Genomic DNA, 19,054 nt, shown 5'->3' on the forward strand with positions numbered 1-19,054 from the left:
GCAGAGGTGCTGGTTTCTACTTTTCCTACCACTCAAAGTGCTTTAACACGTTACAGTCACCCATTTTCACATATGTTCACATACTGGTGGCCGAGGCTACCATACATGGTGTCACCTGCTACTCAGTAACCATTCACATGCACTCATACATCGATGGAACAGCCATCAGGAGCAATTTGGGGTTCAGTTTCTTGCCCAAGGATACTTCGACATGCGAACTGGAGGAGCCGAGGATTGAACTGCTGATCTTCTGATGAGTGGACAACCCACTCTACCTCTGATGCACAGCCGCCCCTATCCTCTATCAACTATTTGTGTCCATAGTGAGTTTACTGTGGTCCTTCATCCCAAAGGCATCCTAGGGAAGGTATCTGTTCATCCCAAATATGTTTTCTATTGTAGCCAGGACGACAGGATGCTTTTTGTTTTGGGCCCTCCTTTTTAGCTTGCGCAAAACTGATGTGACATGCTGAAAAGGTGATGACAGTCAGTCAACAAGCCAAGTATCCACCTTACCAATGTTTGCCCGATAAATCAGTGCATTCCTAGATTTTGGGCATAAAGAACTAGTGATGGGCAGCAATTTCTGACATCATAGCTGTGATATTCTCAAATAATTGGAAAAAAATAACCAGCAGATTAGTGATAAGGCAAATAATTGTTAGCTGCAGCCCTTCAGCAGAGCTGTCAGTCTTCTGAAGGCCAGACAGTCCAAAGGAAGAGGCCCCAGATATGGCACATAGCTAGTGAACGCCTACAAGCACCAGGGGAGCTGCTCTGCAACTGACCTCAGACCTCAGTGTCAAAGTGGACATCTTCTTACAACAAAAATATACTGTGCGCTCCTCCTCGTGGTAACAAAATAAAAACAGTTTGCAGAGAAACTTCACCTTTGCTCTTTCACACCTAATCTACCCTTTTATTTCCAACATGAGAACAAAACCCTACCTTTTACTAATCCCTCCACCTGCACACACAAACCAGCAGCTCTCCTCCTCACCTCAGTAACAAAAGCTGAAACTGGAAACTGGAGCCCAGCCAGGGAAGTGACCCGACAATAAAGGGACCTGACATTCAAGTTACTCATTACACCTGTGGGAAAATTCCTTTGTTCTTGTGTGCTACTTCCCCACTGCGCTGAAACGAACGCTCTGCTCTGTTGTTGATTAGTCGTTCAGTATCAGCCGGTTCGAGTATCTGAGAATAGTGCCTGACAAAAAGAGGAAGTTCAGTCTCAAAGAAGTGCTTGAATTATCTCTTTTGTAAGCCTACATTCACTCAGTAAGAGTTACCCTTCACAACAAAACAAGTGTCAACTCAGAGCTTTATAGCTCTACCTAACCATTCACTAACAAGCAGGTGCCAATTACCCTGACAAACATCAGCACCGTTGGTTTGTCACCTACACATATTTAGTCTCTCAGCACATGGCAATCGACAGGGTACGTTTCAGACATTTTAAGACCACCAACTAAAGCAAGAGAGTACCTTTCCATGGTTTAACATCCAGTGTCTAAAAAGCTCATCCCTGACCCTGCAAAGGCACTAAAACACTTTCACAGTTCTTTAAATGTGTTTTCCCTCATGAACAAACTCATAAATGTTGACTTGATTGATTCAAGACATTGAGAATAACCCACTAGCTGTTAATTTAGCGCTATCGCCTGCTTTCACAGCAAAAGAGTGGAAATTTGGAAGCACAAGTTTCATCATCTCCTCAGCAGAGGGTGGGGGATTATACATGCAGTTGGTTGTGAGGAATACAGAGCGAGCTGGTCACACAGGCACAAAGGAAGCCACTGTGGGAGCTTCCAGCAGCGGGGCTTTAAAACTCGCAGGGACCGAGGCCTCTCAAGCAGCCTTTGAACTGGTGTTAGCTGAAAGTTTCCCAAGAGTTTGTGAGAGGGAAGCCAGGCTCTGGGAATCGGATGTGAGCGTGTGTGCACGAATACATCTACAGAAAGCTTTATGTTTTACAGACATTAAGAGGTTACAAATCTGTTTTGAGTCCTTTTAATTACTTACTGTAATAAATAAAGACTGCACATATGTTACATACTGTTACATAATGTGGGTAAGTATATTCACATGGAGGTTGCATAATCTGTAACATTTGCCGGCTATAAAACAGGCCTGACATTCAACCCTTTGATAAATGGATTTTCAAGGTATCATGAGATAAAACTGCTGATTATATTCAGGGGAATATGACAACACATGCCAAGATTACAGAAACTGCTGTAAAAGTGGATCAGAGGTCACAAGCTCACACTGAAAAAGGAAGTGATGGGCATGCTGTATGTGCCACTAAGCCAACTGTAGCAGTGTTTCTATTGGAAATCTTGCACTGTTAATCATTTTAGCTACCTATATGTTGCATGGGTCTGCTACTAATGAGTATTTTTACTACTTAATTACATGACTGTTTTCTCAATGAATCACTTAGTCTATAAAATGTTGGAAAATATTTTAAAAATTGCAAATTCCTACAGCCCAAAGTGAGTTTCATGTCTTGTTTTGTCAGACCAACAGTCTGAAACCAAAAGACATTCGGTTTACTGCATGTTTAAAAGACAAAAATACTCATCTGGGAAGCTGGAATCAGCAAATTTTTGGCATTTGGCATGTAGTAAAGAACTTGATAATCAAAGTTGTTCATTTTCTTCGGTGTTATAGTGTTACAGCTTTGGGAAAAGTACAGGAATATTAGAGCTGCAACAATTAATCAATTAGGTGTAAGTTCTTATATTAATCAGCAACTTATTTGATAATCAATTAAGCAATTTGAGTCATTTTCTTCAGAAACATAAAAGTTATTCATTCTTTTTATGTGATCGCTTATCCTGATGGGGGTCACTGGGGGCTGGAGCCTATCCCAGCTGACACTGGGCGAGAGGCAGGGTACACCCTGGACAGGTCGCCAGACTGTCATAGAGCTGACACACAGAGACAACCATTCATGCTCACATTCACACCTACGGACAATTAAGAGTCACCAGTAAACCTGACCTGCATGTCTTTGGACTGTGGGAGGAAGCTGGAGTACCCGGAAAAAACACCCACACTGACACGGGGAGAACATATGAACTCCACACAGAAAGGTTCCCAGACCCCGGCGTTTGAATGCACCACCCTGGATTCGAACCAGTGAACCCTCTTGCTGTGAGGTGGCAATGCTGACCACTGATGCACCACCGTGCCACCCCACTGCAATGATAAATTAACTATTGATTTAATTGATTAATAAAAATTTAGGGGAAAAAAGGCAAAATTCTCTGATTCCAGCTTTGTCAATGTGAATATTTTCTGGGGTCTCATTTATAAAACAATACGTAGGAACAATACTTAAAATGTATGCTCAGGCAAAAGCCAAAAATGGTGTGATGGCATGCACCAAAAAATATTCAACAATTTCTACAATCAGGCTTACACCTCACCGTCTGCGTCGCCAATTTCCCATCTCCAAAATGTTAGTAAGCATGAGTCAAAGCTTCGCCCATCAAGTCTGTTTTTATACATCACAACTTTTGCGTGCGAGGTGGCTTACGCCTTTTTCAGACCTCGTTTTGTGCATATGCTTATATGTTTATACATGAGACATGAGGTTTCTTTCTGTGGACAAAACAAGACATTTGAGGACCTCATGGGATTAGATTTCGGGGGGGGACTCAGAGGGACACATTCCCTCTAATATTTAGGACGTGCATTTGTCCCCCTCCCAATAAAAAGATAAAAAGTAGCAGATGACTTTTACTTTGACATAATTAAAGATATTTACACCATACACCATAACATTTTCTTGCCCCCCAAACTCCCAATTTCATGTGCGTCCCCCAAATAATCAACCGAAACCAGCGCCCTTGGCTTTGGGAAACACTGATCAACATTTTGCTTTGATATACCAAACAACTTGCCAATTAATTGAGAAAACAATCGTCAGATTAATCAGCAATGAAAAGAATCATGACCTGCCGTCCTAGGGATATAATTCGGAAAGACAGAATTGGCTTTACATTTGAAAATTACAAGAAAACTATGTGGTAAATGTTCAAAATGCAAGGTCAACCTGCTCAGCTATTCCCGCCTGGTTACTGTCTGAACAAGGTCTTGCATTCACTGAGGAACGCTGTGGGATTCAACCAAAAGCTCTGGGAATACTGAAGCAGGCAGACGTTGCATTTAGAATATTTATCATATACTGTGCAGTATGTGCCGCAAAGGTCAAGACTGAGTCTCCATGAAAACTAATATAAAATGCTGGAAATGCAGATATGAGCGTGGAGCTCCAAGAGCCTCAGTTAAGAACCATCAAGGCAGCACATTAATCTCCTGATTGTGTTACTTGTTGCCATTTCAGCATCCAATAAACATCTGTATCTGACTAAACTGACAAATGACACCCTGAGGCGTCAACTACAACCTGACAAGCACAGGTGAGGGTGAGATCAAGGCCACAATCCAACGCGGCTCTTGACAGATCAATAGGCTGCGTCTGATACCTCATTTTATCAAGGTGACACTCTTCACCCGCTGAGCCATTAAGCTGCTCTGCTACTCTCAGGAGAGTTTCTATTGTGAGGCTGTGTGAAGGAAAGGGAGTGTAACGCCAATTCTCCTGGTGTTATGGGTGTGATATTGATTTTAAAAGTGGACAGGGAACAGGGCAGCATAGTGATTAGACACACCATGCTTCTCCCCCCAGCTCCACCAACGATTAAAGGTCCAGTGTTTAGGATTTAAGGGGATATATTGGCAGAAGTGGAATACAATACAATAAGTATGTGTTCTTAAGCGTATAATCATCTGCAAATAAGAATTGTGGTGAATTCGTTATCTTAAAATGAGCTGTTTTTATCTACATAAGGAGCAGGTGGAAATCACCATGCTGCACGGCCATGTTTCTACAGTAGCCCAGAACGGACAAACCAAACACTGGCTCTAGATAGGGACATTAACGCTTTCACATTGGCCACTGTAGTTAGCAGCCCCTCCACAACAACAGCGTTGCAAAAAACACTTTTTCTTTTACGTGTAACTGCTTTATTCAAGGTTTTTACCGCTTTAAGTCATCTGTTTGTCTTGGAGAGGAGGAGACCTCTGCCAATAATTCGTCTCCCTGTAAAAACCTCTTGAACGTCTGGATCTTAAGTTATTAGAGAAAAAAGTGAGCACACATTAGACATTGTTTCACTCGTGGCCTGTCTCTGACATGCCAAACAGCATTGGAGAATCACTGATTTTTGACTTGAAACTGCTTTATTCAGTGTTTTTACTGGCTTAAATCACCTTGTCTGTTAGTTTCGGAGAGGAAGCAACCTCTACGGATAATTCGGCTCCTGGTAAAAACCTCCTGAACACCTGGATCAGAAATAAGATGAGCACACATTGGCAGATGCTGGGCTCACAGCTTGCCAAAAAGCAAGGAAGACACACTAATTTCTAACATGAAACAGCTTAATTCAGTGTTTTACCAGTTTAAATCACCTGGTCCAACCAGGAGCCAATAATTCAGCTCCCGGTAAAAATCTCCAATGAAGGAAATCTTACAGGGAGAAGTTTCAGCTGGTTGCAATCTGCAATCCTCCCTGCTAGGTGCTACCAAATCCCCCTAAATCGTACCCAATATTAATTTAGAACAAAGCTGACCCTAGGTGCTGCCTTCACTGACCCTATGCTTTGACCTCCCTCCAACAGGGGGGTGCACAAAGAGCACCCCCACCCCCCACCCCCTCGAGATCAATAAATGAAAGGGATTTGTCACCTTATGGGTGGCGTGCACATTATCAGCTGCCAGTGACAACACCAAGGAGGACCTAGGAGGCGCGATACTGCTCAACATGCAGCAGCTTTGTCAAGTGAAGTGAAACAGACACACCTCTAAATAAAGGTACACACATTAGAGTACAGTTGGCTGAGAGTGCAAGCCCCAGGATGTAGGTTAGCAGAGTAATCCTTTAGGCCAGAGTAAAGATGTCAGTAGGCTAAAAGGCAACCTGATCACACTCGAGACAGGGCTGCTGTGTGTGTGAGTGTGTGTGTGTGTGCGCTATATATTAATGTGCATGTGATGACAAAGACAAGGTTTGGTGAATGGAAAGGCAGCTGGAAAAAATCCACAATATAAAACATCACCAAAAGCACATGCCAGTTAAACACTAACATGCAGGACATGTTAACTTTGTGTAAATGTTTGTAGCACTTCCTGGAGACCCTTGTCTATCATTAATTAAGCTTACAGTAAAAGAAGCTCTGTTGGACCTCCTACAGCTCAGCCGATTAGGAAAATGAACAGGCTGGCTGCAATGGAAGCGAGCTTATACTTTAAGACAGCAGGCTCATCAAACATCACGCACTGTAGGAGCCAAAGTCTCTGAACTGGAAACGCATATTGCAACAAATGTAGCTGAATGTGAACACAAGTGAGCTCCACACAAGGAGCACCGGACAGGCTACGTGTAACCTCGCTTCATAATCCGGATAGCATGATTTCCTTACCCCTCTCTTTCTTCAGGATCCACAGATTGTCCGTCTGTAGGAGCGTTTATTTCCGAGGCGGACGGTAAATCCCGCACCGAGCTCTAAGTTTGGGTCAGTGAGTCCTCTCCTCGCAGCCGAACCGCTCCCTCTCAGGTGGGACGTGGTTTCTGTGTGGTAGCCATTGAGACAAATGTGGGAAACCGTGCATTGAGCTTTCTACTGGAACAATAAAGAGCTCCACACACCGCCTCCAGCACAGCGCCCCGGCTCCAGTGTCAGCCAGGCAGGGAGAGAGTGCAGCCAGGGCGGATGAACAGCGCCACCGCATGGGGGAGCGGGGGGATGACAGTGTGGAGGCAAAGGTCGGAGCTGGAGATCTGTATTTCAAATGCTCAAATAAATGTAGCCTCTCAGAAATATAACATAAAACATGTTTCTTGTCTTTATGGAGAATTAAACTGGCATAAAATATGGTTGCTTGGTATTAAATATTCTGCTATTAATTAAGTAAAATATAATTTATTTGGGATTTTTACACCATACAAAGTCAGTAAAACATGTTGGAAAATTTAAGAGTAGAAATGTAGTATTTTAATATTTCTGTGGATTAGGAAAAAAAGTTTTAAACAAAAACAAAATCTGGACTGACGCCACATAAGTTAAAAATAAGAAGGCAGTGAAAATCGTATTGTTTTAAAAAAAAAATCACCTAGTATGTGCATATAGTGTGTAACTTAAATGTATTTTATTATTGAAATATATATATTTCTTCTGCAAACACTGGCTATACTTGTATACAGGCATGAATGTTTAATGAACAGGCCTACAGAATTTCTACAAGAATTTCCCAGGCAGGGATCAATAAAGTACTATCTATCTATCTATCTATCTATCTGTCTGTCTGTCTGTCTGTCTGTCTGCCTGTCTACTGGGCACAGCCCCAGGGGTCCAAAGTGTTAGGGGGCCCCCTGGCCTTCACCTGCAAAATGGGACTCGAAGAGACATGTGCTGCAAGGAGGAGACTTAGAATGACTACAAAGAAACATAAAATGACTACAAAGAAATGCACAACTGCAACAAAAAAGGGCAAAACAACCATAAAGAGACACAAAATGACTACAAAGAGATGTATAATGACCTCAAAGACATGCAGAATGACTACAACAAGGCAAGCAATGACCACAAAGAGACACAAATTCATTATATCAGGGGAAAAATGACCACAAAGAGATGCAAAATTAGCAAAAAAAGATGCAAAGTGACCTCAAAGATATGCAAAATTATAAGAAAGAATCTCAAATTGATCACAAAGAGAAGCAAAATCATCACAAAAAGCCACAAAATGACAATAATGACATGCAAAATCACCACGAAAAGACATAATCACCACAAAGAGACGCAAAATCACAACAAAGAGACACAAAATGACTACAAAGATATGGAAAATGATAACACTGAATCTCAAATTGATCACAAAGAGAAGCAAAATCACCACAAAAAGACCTAAAATCACCACAAAGAGACACAAATTCATTATAACAGGGGAAAAATGACCACAAAGAGAAGCAAAATTAGCAAAAAAAAAGATGCAAAGTGACCACAAAGATATGCAAAATGATAATATGGAATCTCAAATTGATCACAAAGAGAAGCAAAATCACCACAAAAAGACCTAAAATCACCACAGAGACGCAAAATGACTACAAAGATATGCAAAATTATAATAAAGAATCTCAAATTGATCACAAAGAGAAGCAAAATAACCACATAAAGCCACAAAATGACAATAAAGACATGCAAAATCACCACGAAAAGACATAATCACCACAAAGAGACGCAAAATCACAACAAAGAGACACAAAATGACTACAAAGATATGGAAAATGATAATACTGAATCTCAAACTGATCACAAAGAGAAGCAAAATCACCACAAAAAGACCTAAAATCACCACAAAGAGACACAAAATGACAATAAAGACATGAAAAATCACCACAAAAAGACCTAAAATCACCACAAACAGACGCAAAATTAACACAAATACACACAAAACGACAACCAAGAGACACAAAATCACAAAGAGATGTGTAACGACTACAAAGATACGAATTAATAAGGTCTGTGTGCCTTGCTCCTACGTAGGAGAGGTGGCGGGGCCCTTTGCATATCCATGCCCAGGGGCCCATTGTCTCATAATCTGCCGATGTATTTAGGGTATGTTACTCCATCGACTAAACTATTGTAAATACTAATTTTAGGGGACCTTTACTCAAGCATTTCCATGTCACGCAACTTTCCACTTCCTCTCCACTACAGTTCAGAGGGAATATTATACTTTTCCTCCACTGCATTTATTTTACAACCACAGACAACACTTTGTAGAGAAAGACTTTACATGCAAAATCATGACTTTATACAGTATGATGCATTGGTGTAGATGAAGCTAGCCGACAGTGTTTAAATTAGTATCAAACTATCTTATTATGGAAACATAATAACGTAAAACACACCTACAGGGCCTTTTTGTCTAAATTATGAGTACTTTTACTTTTGATTGTTTAAGAGCATTTTGGAAGTAATAGGCAACCTACATACTTTTACTTAAAGGTCTAGAGTGCAGGATAGAGGAGCATCTAGCTGTGAGGTTGCAGAACTGAAACTTATTCCATGTGCCAAATGGAGAGGAGAAATATGGATGCCAGTGCAAAGTGCAAAAACACAAATGGCCCTATAGAGCTGACAGCATGGTGGAGGGAGAGGACCAGCTCTGCTTGTAGATATAAATGACTTACTGTAAGCTAATGAAAACGCAACAGTTCTTATTTGCAGATGATTATAGACTAGGGTCGTGAAAACATAGTTGTTTAAATACCATAAACAATTTGCAATCTGAAGTTTGGTGAGGGCCTCAGCAGCAGGGACCAACCCATACTGTTTTAAGACAGAAGTCTGATACAGATTCTTTTGTACTGGAGCTGCTGGCTGACAATATGTATATTTAATATATTTAAATATGACCACAGTAAGTACATGAAGTATCTACTCACTGTTTGAATTTCTCCTGAAACCTCTCAGTACAAGGTCATCCAGTGGGCATTTGGCGGTGGGTTGTTGCCCCCTGGCTGTATGTTTGATACCCCTGAGTTAGAGTCAAGAAAATGTCTTAGCATGATTTTCTCACTATCAGTAGATCATGATGTGCTTAGGTAGGTTAGTGGCAAGAAAGAAAAGCTTACTTGGCCCGTACGGGGATCGAACCCGCGACCTTGGCGTTATTAGCACCACGCTCTAACCAACTGAGCTAACCGGCCATGTTTCTCTGAGCAAAAATACATAGTTTTAATCTTGAGCGAGATACTATTATTGTCACTATTTAAGGTACCATTTGCTTGCAAGTGAAAGGGCAGACGTTTTCCCAGTTAGATATCTAGTTTGGAGCTTTGGTGATTTCTTTAAAAAAAATACCCAACGTTGCTTATTACAACAGCTACGATATAATGTAACACAATGTACCCATAATAAATTATTTGTAGTATAAAAAAACCAAACTTTAAATCGGGAGTTATGACGTCTGTCATACCACAAGGTATCATCGGTAATGTCCGTTGCCATAGTTACTCTAGAGAGAGGGCGAGCCAGCTCACGTGACCCAGCAAGATGGCGACCACAATGCAGAATGGATTTGAATGTGAGTACTCCGTATTATTAGCTAACCGTTTTATTAATAAACCAGTGTGTAATTTCATATCGCTGTAAACCGCCGCCGGTGCACTGTCACTGTGTCACAAAGCAAATGTTTTCTTTACAGTTCACCGTAAAATAAACAACCGTTAGTTGGGTTTTATGCTCGGTTCAGCCTGCCAGCTGAAGTACCGAGTCCGCTAACGTTAGCTGTGTTCTAATCTGAGCTCGATCATTTATTGTTCACCGTTACTCAGCTGTTTTTCACCTCAGCCAGGGCAGCTCACCTCAGGCAGTGGTTAAACACTTTCAACATGTTCTTCTCTCATTTATTGTTTTATTCTTTATCTTCTCTCTTTCAGGATTTTAACTAAATGGGTCCGTTTTGATAGGAATTTGGATCTGCTGGTTAATTGTTCATCATCATTATCATCATATCACAGAATCAAGATGGCCCTAAATGTCTTTGGTAAGCAGCATCACGCCTCTGATACTGGCCTTTGTGTCCTGATCCGAGTGCATTTAATGGTGTGTTTGTGTTTGTATTTTGCTTGTTTGTTGTGGGGGACAGCCATCACTTATTATGATCATGTTTCTGTTATGTATTTTGGTGAAATCTGGAGAGGCTACTAGAAATAAGGATTCAGTAGCATAGCCTTAAATCAATTTATTTATGTGCAATTTTGAAGTAGTACTTAATGTTTTCCCCTTAAGTCTTACTTCACTTTATTTATTTCACAATTATAGGTGGTGGGTACCTTGCAGACTTAGATTTTACACACAAATCATTTGGTTATCTCAGAAAATGTGATGCAGCTTTATAAATTAAACATCCAGCAGTGTATAAAGAAGTTCAGTTGTCTTTACCATGAGCTATTACAACATTAAAAGGCAACATACACAGTAATGCATCTGCATTAATACCTAATTATATAATATGTGATGTTCAGTGGTGTAGTGGAGGGGATACGCAGGTATACGGAGTACACCCACACCTTTTTCTGGCCGTTTACAGTATACCCACCTATCAGCCAAAAAAAAAACATTGGCATATATAAGATAAGATAATCCTTTATTTGTCCCACAGTGGGAACATTTGCAGCACAGGGGCAAGGAAAAGCAGAAAGCATCAGGAAAAAAAGTATACATTGGTAAAAAGAAACACACATATCGACGTTATAAGTAATCTGCACAAAACAAAGACCAATATAATAAACTAACAGTAATAAAACACAAAGCAGTATCACAGATACACTTCACCACTGGTAATATATACATATATACAAAAAACACTGACAGGGCTATTACTTTTGATACTTAAAGTACAGATACATTACTGATGCTGTACTTTACCCAGGCAATGTATTAAATGCAGGACTTTCACTTTTTTATTTTGTTTATTTCTACGTTTACTTTGGTAAAGCAGTTATTGTAGACTATGTAATGTAAGCTCTGTATTTCACTGCTGGAAAGATGGGCTTTTTAAAACCAGGCTGTTTGTACAGTAGAGCAACACAAATACTTTTGAAATTGGTGCTACATGACCAGAGAAAACATAGACAAAGGGCTGTAGTGTTTTCTTTCGCTGAATAGATAGAAAACCCACAGTTAGCAGAATGCAATGTGCCGTATCAGACCACTAAGTGCTCCTGCTGGTTGGTGACATAATGCAAGCTCCTTCGTTTTGTGGCGGCTGGCTTGAAACAAATGATCTCGAGTTACAAATAAACAGGAAGCTAAAGTATGTTTCTGAAGACATTTAAGGCAAGAATTTGGTGATACAGTAATAGAATCTTGGTTTATATGTGCTCAGCGCTGCCTAGTTTTACTGTCCGAGGTCTTTTCACAGTACGGTAAACAGTATGGCATGGACTTCCTGTTCACAGACTCTGGTGGTGAGGTGAGAAACAGGTGATAGAGTAACAGAATCTAGGTTTAGATTTGATCAGTACTGCCTGGTTTGGTCTGGCTTTGGTCCAAGTTTGAGAGATAGAGAAAGAGAAGGGCAGCTCATTCTCTCGTTCCGCTTCAGTACTCTTTGTGTCTGTAGTGGCGGGTACACAAAAATGCAGAGGAATAATCTGTAGTTTGAGCAACAGCCCTAGAGCCAGTGAAAATCCAACAGATGACACATAACGCTGTAAAAATAGAGATACTCAGCTAAGGCGTTATTGTTGTCCCTGTAACACCTTTGTAAAATCGCTGCATTTAATTTCTTTCCACCCCTGCTGCAGACCCTGTGAGCTGTCAGCGGTCGATATGTTTTGTCTGGTTTCTTGTGAGTGTGTCTGACTGTGAGGGTCTGCTGTCTTGAGACAGAGGCTGAGACACTTGCCCAGGGAGGATTTGGAAGTTATTTTGAAGACAGGATACCGGGACGACAAGTGTTGAATAGATAAGGCTTGCAGAGTGAACACAGAGTACACCAAGACAGGAAGCAGGCTGTTAGTTTTACACATGCAGAGGAGATGGAAGACAGCATGCGAAATGTTGACCAAAGGACAGATAGATTAGTTGATTTCCTACTGATTTTTTTTAATACACAAGTGGAGCAAGTTTAGTTCTGAAACAAAGTCATTCTCTTTGGCTGATTCCACGATTAGTTTCAGTTGTTCCTGCAGTTTTGGACACAATGAGTCAGTGGATAATTGTACAAACATAGACTTTGCACCTGAAAGGGTTTCACAGTAATAATCACATTGTTGGATTTTTACCGAAAATGTTCAGTAGCTGCTGCAGAGTTCAGCCAAACTCCAACTGAGTGCTCGGGGCTGAAAATTATCCTGTTCTCCTCACTGTCTAATGCTGCAAAGAGTCTCATATTAATGTCAGCGTTGTTTATGCTCTGCAACAGCTGAACAAGCAACAAGGACACACTGCTACAGCGTTGATACCCATCTACAATTCATTTTAGAAGGCTGGCCCGAGGCGGTGACAGCACAAGCTTTTCTGGGTGTTAGAAAGATAAACATCGCAGTGAAAACTCATTTACAAGCCGTCCTTTCTGCGGAGCAATACAAATGAATCTTTCACAGCTTTTTATGCTTCACAGAGTAGATTTATGTACAAAGTCACTCAGACGCCGTTTATGCTCAGTGAGGTTTTTGTTGTTGTAAAAGAGCATCATGCATCAGTGTAATACCCAGAGGTAATTGCAGAAAATGAAGTAGCTGAAAGCCGTAACTTCATGAGTCATGCTGTCAGTGTGAGGATCTTTTAGACATTAAACTGTTTATTTAGCTTGTTTATTTGGCAATGGCCTTAATAAAAATCAGGATTGCTCCAAAATCCTCATCCAGCTCCAACTGTTCATCCTTTAAACCAGCATTTGAGCTCATTTGATTGAATGTAAAATGTCTGCTTTTGATTTTTACCTCAAGCTCCCCCTACAAATATATACTCTGTATTATGTCACTGATATAAAATAAGATAGATTAAATTAAATGAGAGAGCTACGATCTTATCTAGTTGATGGTTTGTATCAAAATTGAGACATTCAGTAGAGCAGGCAGATATCATGTTTTGTCCACTTGGGGGCACTGTAGCAAAGGAAATTAAGGAAATTACTGTAAAGATCTTGTACTTGTCTGTCCTCAGATCATGATGAATACAGGCCACCAGTGTGGAAGTCTTACTGTAAGTATTGATTAACCATTTTGTGTGTTATTATTCTGATTTTAATCTTGAATTTAAGATTGCTATACACTTATTCTTTGTCTGGAGGGTTTCTGCATGCTGGCAGCGTGCCCTTAGATGATGATTTGTGTGTTCTCTGCCATAGTGTACCAGCTCCAGCAGGAGGCACCTCACCCACGCAGACTGACCTGCACCTGCGAAGTAAGAACACACTCTCTGATTGTCGGCCAGCCGATGTTTAACAAGTCTGTCATGTCTCCCTTTAACACACTATTTAGTTTAAAGACTTTATGGTACTGCTCTTCAAAAATACCACTTCTGTTGGACAAGATACAGAGCAAAGGGTCTACAAATTATAGAGAGATGTCTTTACGTTTCAGCATGACAGTGGTTAACATGGTTATGTTTAGGCACAAAAACACTTGGTTATGTTTAGGAAAAGATCATGTTATGGCTAAAAATACCCAGTTTTGGGGGAATGACGCCTGCTGAAAACGCAGCAATGTCTTGGTAAAAAACAACTGCTTTTCATGGTACTATCCCTGATGGAAAATCAGCAACAGGTCACACCAAAAAATTCCACATTTGGTGACCAAAAAGCCGCTGGAAACACAGCAGTGACTTGCTTAAACAAAGAGTTGTTGTTTGTTGGTCTCTATAGCCCAATTTCCACCAAATACTTTCAGTACGGTAACCAAAAGTAACCCTTCAGACATGGTACCAAGACCTTAGGTCCATTTAGCGTTTCCACCGCAACAGTACTCTTGAATGTGGGCGGGGTTGTTTTCACTCACTGCTCCATCCAGCACTTACTGTGTTTCCTCATAGATGGAACATCTGCACCTCATTTATCGTCCACAGAACGAAGTTGCATGGCAACATTTTCAGTTTCTCGATGGGATATTTTAAAATAGCAGGTTTGTGCATTTAGTCCCTCTCAGGCAAGCTCAGGGGTTTAGTGTTGCTGGAGCCCACAGGAACAGTGTTCCCCAAAACTGGGGACAGTACAGAACGGTTCCATTGGCACCATCCACAACTTTTCACAGTGGAAACGGAAAGATGCGTACCAACAATACCATACTGCTCGGTGGAAACGGGGCTCAACAGTGGTCTGCAGCTTGGCAGCAACTACCTGGTCACTGCATCTCACCTTGGTGTTACGCCATCTATTATCCCCTCCACCTCCAGATGACAAAAGTCAGCTCATATGTTACATCACAGTAGAAACATCGATGTAAAATGTATGAAACATGCAAATGTAGCATATCTGTGGTTTTACAGAAACATGCAATGCCAGAATTTTCTTCTGCTGACTGAGCTGAGATAATGAAGCCTCAAAATGTTCATTGCAGATGTTGCGCCACTTTGCACGCAACAGCAACGATCCCTTGTGCTATTTGGGTTAGCACATGACAATGTAGCTTAAATGAGGAGCAGGAGATTTGAGCACAGGTGCAGGATGTCAGTAGAGTTGTCATCTGGGTATATCCTCCCACAGATGTTCCATTTGAATTAAAGCCAAAGCACCCTAAGGGGGTCACTTAGGTATCCCATCACCTTGTATCGTCACTGCACAGGCATACTCTGTGGCATCACATACAGTTACTGTCTGAAACAATAATGGTGTGGATCAAGCCTCAAGCAAGCTGAACATTTCATAGTGTGTCTTTGGGTGTGTGTGCTTCGTCTCCTCAGAGGCTGCATTCGCTGACTCGGCTTGTAGCAGGGTTGATTGTTTTTGTTGTAGTTCACCAATCCATTGTCTTTAGGGAAGGCAACTGGTAAACCAGCCTTAGAATGTTAAACACGGCATCGTTTTTTTCATGTTGGTAAAGGCACCTTCAATCGTAGCATCAGTTCCTGTTATATTTGCGTCAGTAGGACTGAGACTAAACAACACTATAGCAGTTATCCAGCTGTTCCTCAGTGATATTGGTACAGTTGTCTACTCATGGACTAGAGGCCTGTGTGAGATTTAAACATTATTGGCGTCCTCTTCGGCTGAGCTGTATCCAGTAGATAAATGCTTCCTTGTACACAGCAATATGGTTGGCAGGTGTAGTACGAAAATACACGAAACTGCTCGCAACAAGGTGTGTGGATTATCTTAGGTAGCTGGGTCATGATTTCTGGAAAGGGACATTGCTGTTGAGTTCAAATGTATTTTTTGGCTCACTGAGCACCACAAGCTGAGTGCCATGTAGTTCCATTATATTAAAGAGAAGGCAGACATCTCTACAGCCGATATCGCCAACACTCATCAACTCACACCAAAACAGTTTGGATTAATAAACAGCACTACAGCTAAGAGAAAAAAGATGTTTCTTTGATTTAGGTGTGTAGAAGTGTTGGCCTTTTATTTGTCATGAAAACAACGTGAATATACGCATCTGTTTTTGTAAGCTAAGTTTATACAGATGAAGTAGAGGCTCTGTCCTAGGTGAAATGCCACGTGCCAGCACCTCTGCCCACAAGAGGGAGAGCCACCAGATGTGTGTGTGGGTGGGTGGGGGTTTGAGCAAGGTTTGGGGGAATCCACCAGGGATTAAATAATGAAGGATTGTATGTCTGGTGTTTGTGTTAATCTGTAAAAGACAGTCCTCTTAGGGCACGCTTTAATGGATGGTAGTGTGTTTGTAGATGCTAAGTGAACAGCTGTTGGCTCTGATGCCCCGGTCTGGTCAGGTAGTCGGTGCTGACCCAGTTAAATCAGCAGACAGACGGAGTAGAAGCCCCACGCAACCGGCAGCTACATGTAGTCTGCTGGGAGTTCAGCCATATGTGGTTTAATGATGCACCAATAAACACTTATCTCAGGCTGGTACTTTTTAATTTGTGGCATGTCGGGGTGACTTCAGTGAGAGGAGACTGTCCTTTAGCTAAAAGTCATCAGGTTACATTATTATGAAAACTGAAACTTAAGCTTTATGCAAACACCAAGGTCAGATAAACTGTATATTGTCCACCACAGGCAGGGCTGGGTTGTAACTCATGACAAGAAAACTATATTTGTGATCCCGTAATCGACTTTTTTCTTCACTATATTTCATATGTGTAGATTTCGGGAGGGAACATTTAGAATTTGAGAAGGAAATTGATTGTTTAATGCTCAAAATTTTCTGGTGGAGGACCCCTAAACAGGTGAAAATGTAGTAAGCTAGCGAAGGTTTCGTGCCCCTTCCCTACCAGACAGGCTGACTTGTCCCTCCAGACTACCTATTCTAAACCTTTTAAACCTTTACAAAGCAGCTGGCTGGCAGCCAGAAACAAACAACGATGATGCATTGTCCGTTGCTATAATTTTTTACAAAGAACACATTTCTCAGGTGGTCCCTCTAAAATGAGCTGTGGTTGAAGTTACTATATCATTATGATGGGGGAGTTGATACACAGATGCTAGGTAGCGCTAGCATAGCTAGCTAGTTGAAATGTTGACCACGCGCATAACTGACTGGGGATTGTGAGCCTCTGATTGGGCACATTAAAATGATTGATAGATACCCCCAGAGCCCTTGAATAGTCCTTGAATGTTCTGTTCTATGGCTCTGGATACCCCGCCCCCTCAAGCTCACGCATGCCCACGTTTAAAACAGTGGCTCTGAAACTCACACATGCGTGTCTAAAACGGTGGCGATAGAACTCACGATTGCGCACGTCTATAACAGTGGCTCTCCGGCTCTGCAGGGGGATGATATTGTCTATTTTTGTAAGTTAAAAACCATTTCCTTTAGTGGAAATAAGCTTTTATTTACTTTTATTTCACAGATAAGAAACAATAAATTGTGTAGACAATAAAGCCTCTGAAAATAGTATTTTAAGTCCTGTGTGAAATTTGTCCTGGCTTCATATGAGTAGAGGAATCTCTGCTAGTCGCTAGGCTAACTTATACAATGTAAAATGCCATAGGCTTGTGCTAATAACGTTAGCATGTTGTATTTGTTTGAAAAACGTGTTTAGTATAACACATTTGTTTTGTCAGTGAACCTTGTGAGCTTTAATGGAGCCAAATTTTGTAATGCTACATTTGTTAAATGTTGCTGTTGTCCCTGGCTTCTTATGAGCAGAGGAAATCTCTGCATGTCGCTAGGATAATTTATACAATGCAAAATGCCATAGGCTTGTGCTAAAAACGTTAGCATATTATATTTGTGAGGAAAATATGTCCAGCAAAAGACAAGTGCTTTGTCTGTGAATGCTGCAAGTTACAGTGAAGCTGATTTGTGTACTTGTGTTTGAAATGGTCTCTATTAACTAGGGCTGCCACTAACGATTATTTTCACTGTCGACTAATCTGTTGATTACTTCTTCGATTAGTCGACTAATCATTTCATCGAAAAATGTGTTAAAATGTTGAAAAATGTTGGTCTGTCTCGCCCAAACCCCAAAATTATGTCATCTAATGTCTTGTTTCCTACTCACGCCGAAGGGTTTTAGTTCTCTGTCATGGGAGAGTGTGTAAAGCTGCCAGTATTTCAACGTAAGAAACTGCAATGAGAGTATTTTGGCGTACTGTTATAGTACTCTTATGAAAAATGACTCAAACCCATTAGTCGACTACTATAATAGTCACCGATTATTTTAATAGTCGATTAGTCATCGATTAGCCGACTAATCGTGGCAGCCCTACTATTAACTCACGTTTAATGTGTGTTTTGGGTGTGTTTTGATCAACTAAACTTTAACTTTAGCACTTCACAAAAGCCCTACTGCCGACTACTGTTTTGGAGTTGTAACTGCAGAGTGACACAGACACACCACTGCACAAGTATAAATGCTCACAACGGCGTAGGCTACAGCGTGGGCTCTGCATAGACCTGACACAAGTATAAATCCACCTTAAATATAGGATGCTCAAAAACCTACATGCAGTGTATCTGCCTAAATGGATACCTCATGTACAAAATTGAAAGCAAACTCTATACATAATTACTCCCTGAATTCCAGGTAAACATTTCACTCACTACCAAATTATTTCATAATTAAATTTGAAATACACTGTTTATGCAGATGAGACTCACAATGCATTGCTTATTCCCTCCAGCTCTGTACTCTGTAATGTGCAGTCAAGGCAGTCTAGAACATTAGGAATGGATATTTGTCTGCCATCCATTGCTTACTGACAGACCTCAGAGCAGTTTGGTAGGCGTCCAGAGGTGCAACTGCATGGCTGATGAGAGAGGGCTAACTCTGACTGTTACCATCTTGACTGTGTTGTATTAAGGCTTTTAGTTAATACTGGCGTTCACTCTATTGAACTGGC

At 41.1% G+C, this 19,054-nt stretch overlaps 2 protein-coding genes and 1 non-coding gene across 5 annotated transcripts in view; 1 reads left to right on the plus strand and 2 right to left on the minus strand.

Annotated features, from left to right (window-relative positions):
- LOC125884963 (FERM, ARHGEF and pleckstrin domain-containing protein 1-like) overlaps positions 1-6,752 on the minus strand; it is a 78,918-nt gene extending 72,166 nt beyond the window's left edge. For all 3 annotated transcript variants that reach the window (XM_049570297.1, XM_049570298.1, XM_049570296.1), the window contains exon 1: positions 6,496-6,752. The gene's annotated coding sequence lies outside the window, so the exon portion shown is untranslated. The remainder of the gene's footprint in view (positions 1-6,495) is intronic.
- A 2,962-nt stretch (positions 6,753-9,714) lies between these two features.
- Positions 9,715-9,788, minus strand: trnai-aau (transfer RNA isoleucine (anticodon AAU)). The gene has a single exon. It is a non-coding gene; the product is annotated as a tRNA-Ile (tRNA).
- A 322-nt stretch (positions 9,789-10,110) lies between these two features.
- Positions 10,111-19,054, plus strand: part of LOC125884987 (N-chimaerin) — a 30,041-nt gene continuing 21,097 nt past the window's right edge. Inside the window, exons 1-4 of the mRNA XM_049570332.1 lie at positions 10,111-10,165; positions 10,521-10,627; positions 13,756-13,794; positions 13,940-13,995. Coding sequence (XP_049426289.1) covers positions 10,164-10,165; positions 10,521-10,627; positions 13,756-13,794; positions 13,940-13,995 — 204 coding nt within the window. The 5' untranslated portion in view covers positions 10,111-10,163. The remainder of the gene's footprint in view (positions 10,166-10,520; positions 10,628-13,755; positions 13,795-13,939; positions 13,996-19,054) is intronic.

The sequence above is a fragment of the Epinephelus fuscoguttatus genome, linkage group LG24 (assembly GCF_011397635.1).
Source record: "Epinephelus fuscoguttatus linkage group LG24, E.fuscoguttatus.final_Chr_v1".
Taxonomy (NCBI): domain Eukaryota; kingdom Metazoa; phylum Chordata; class Actinopteri; order Perciformes; family Serranidae; genus Epinephelus; species Epinephelus fuscoguttatus.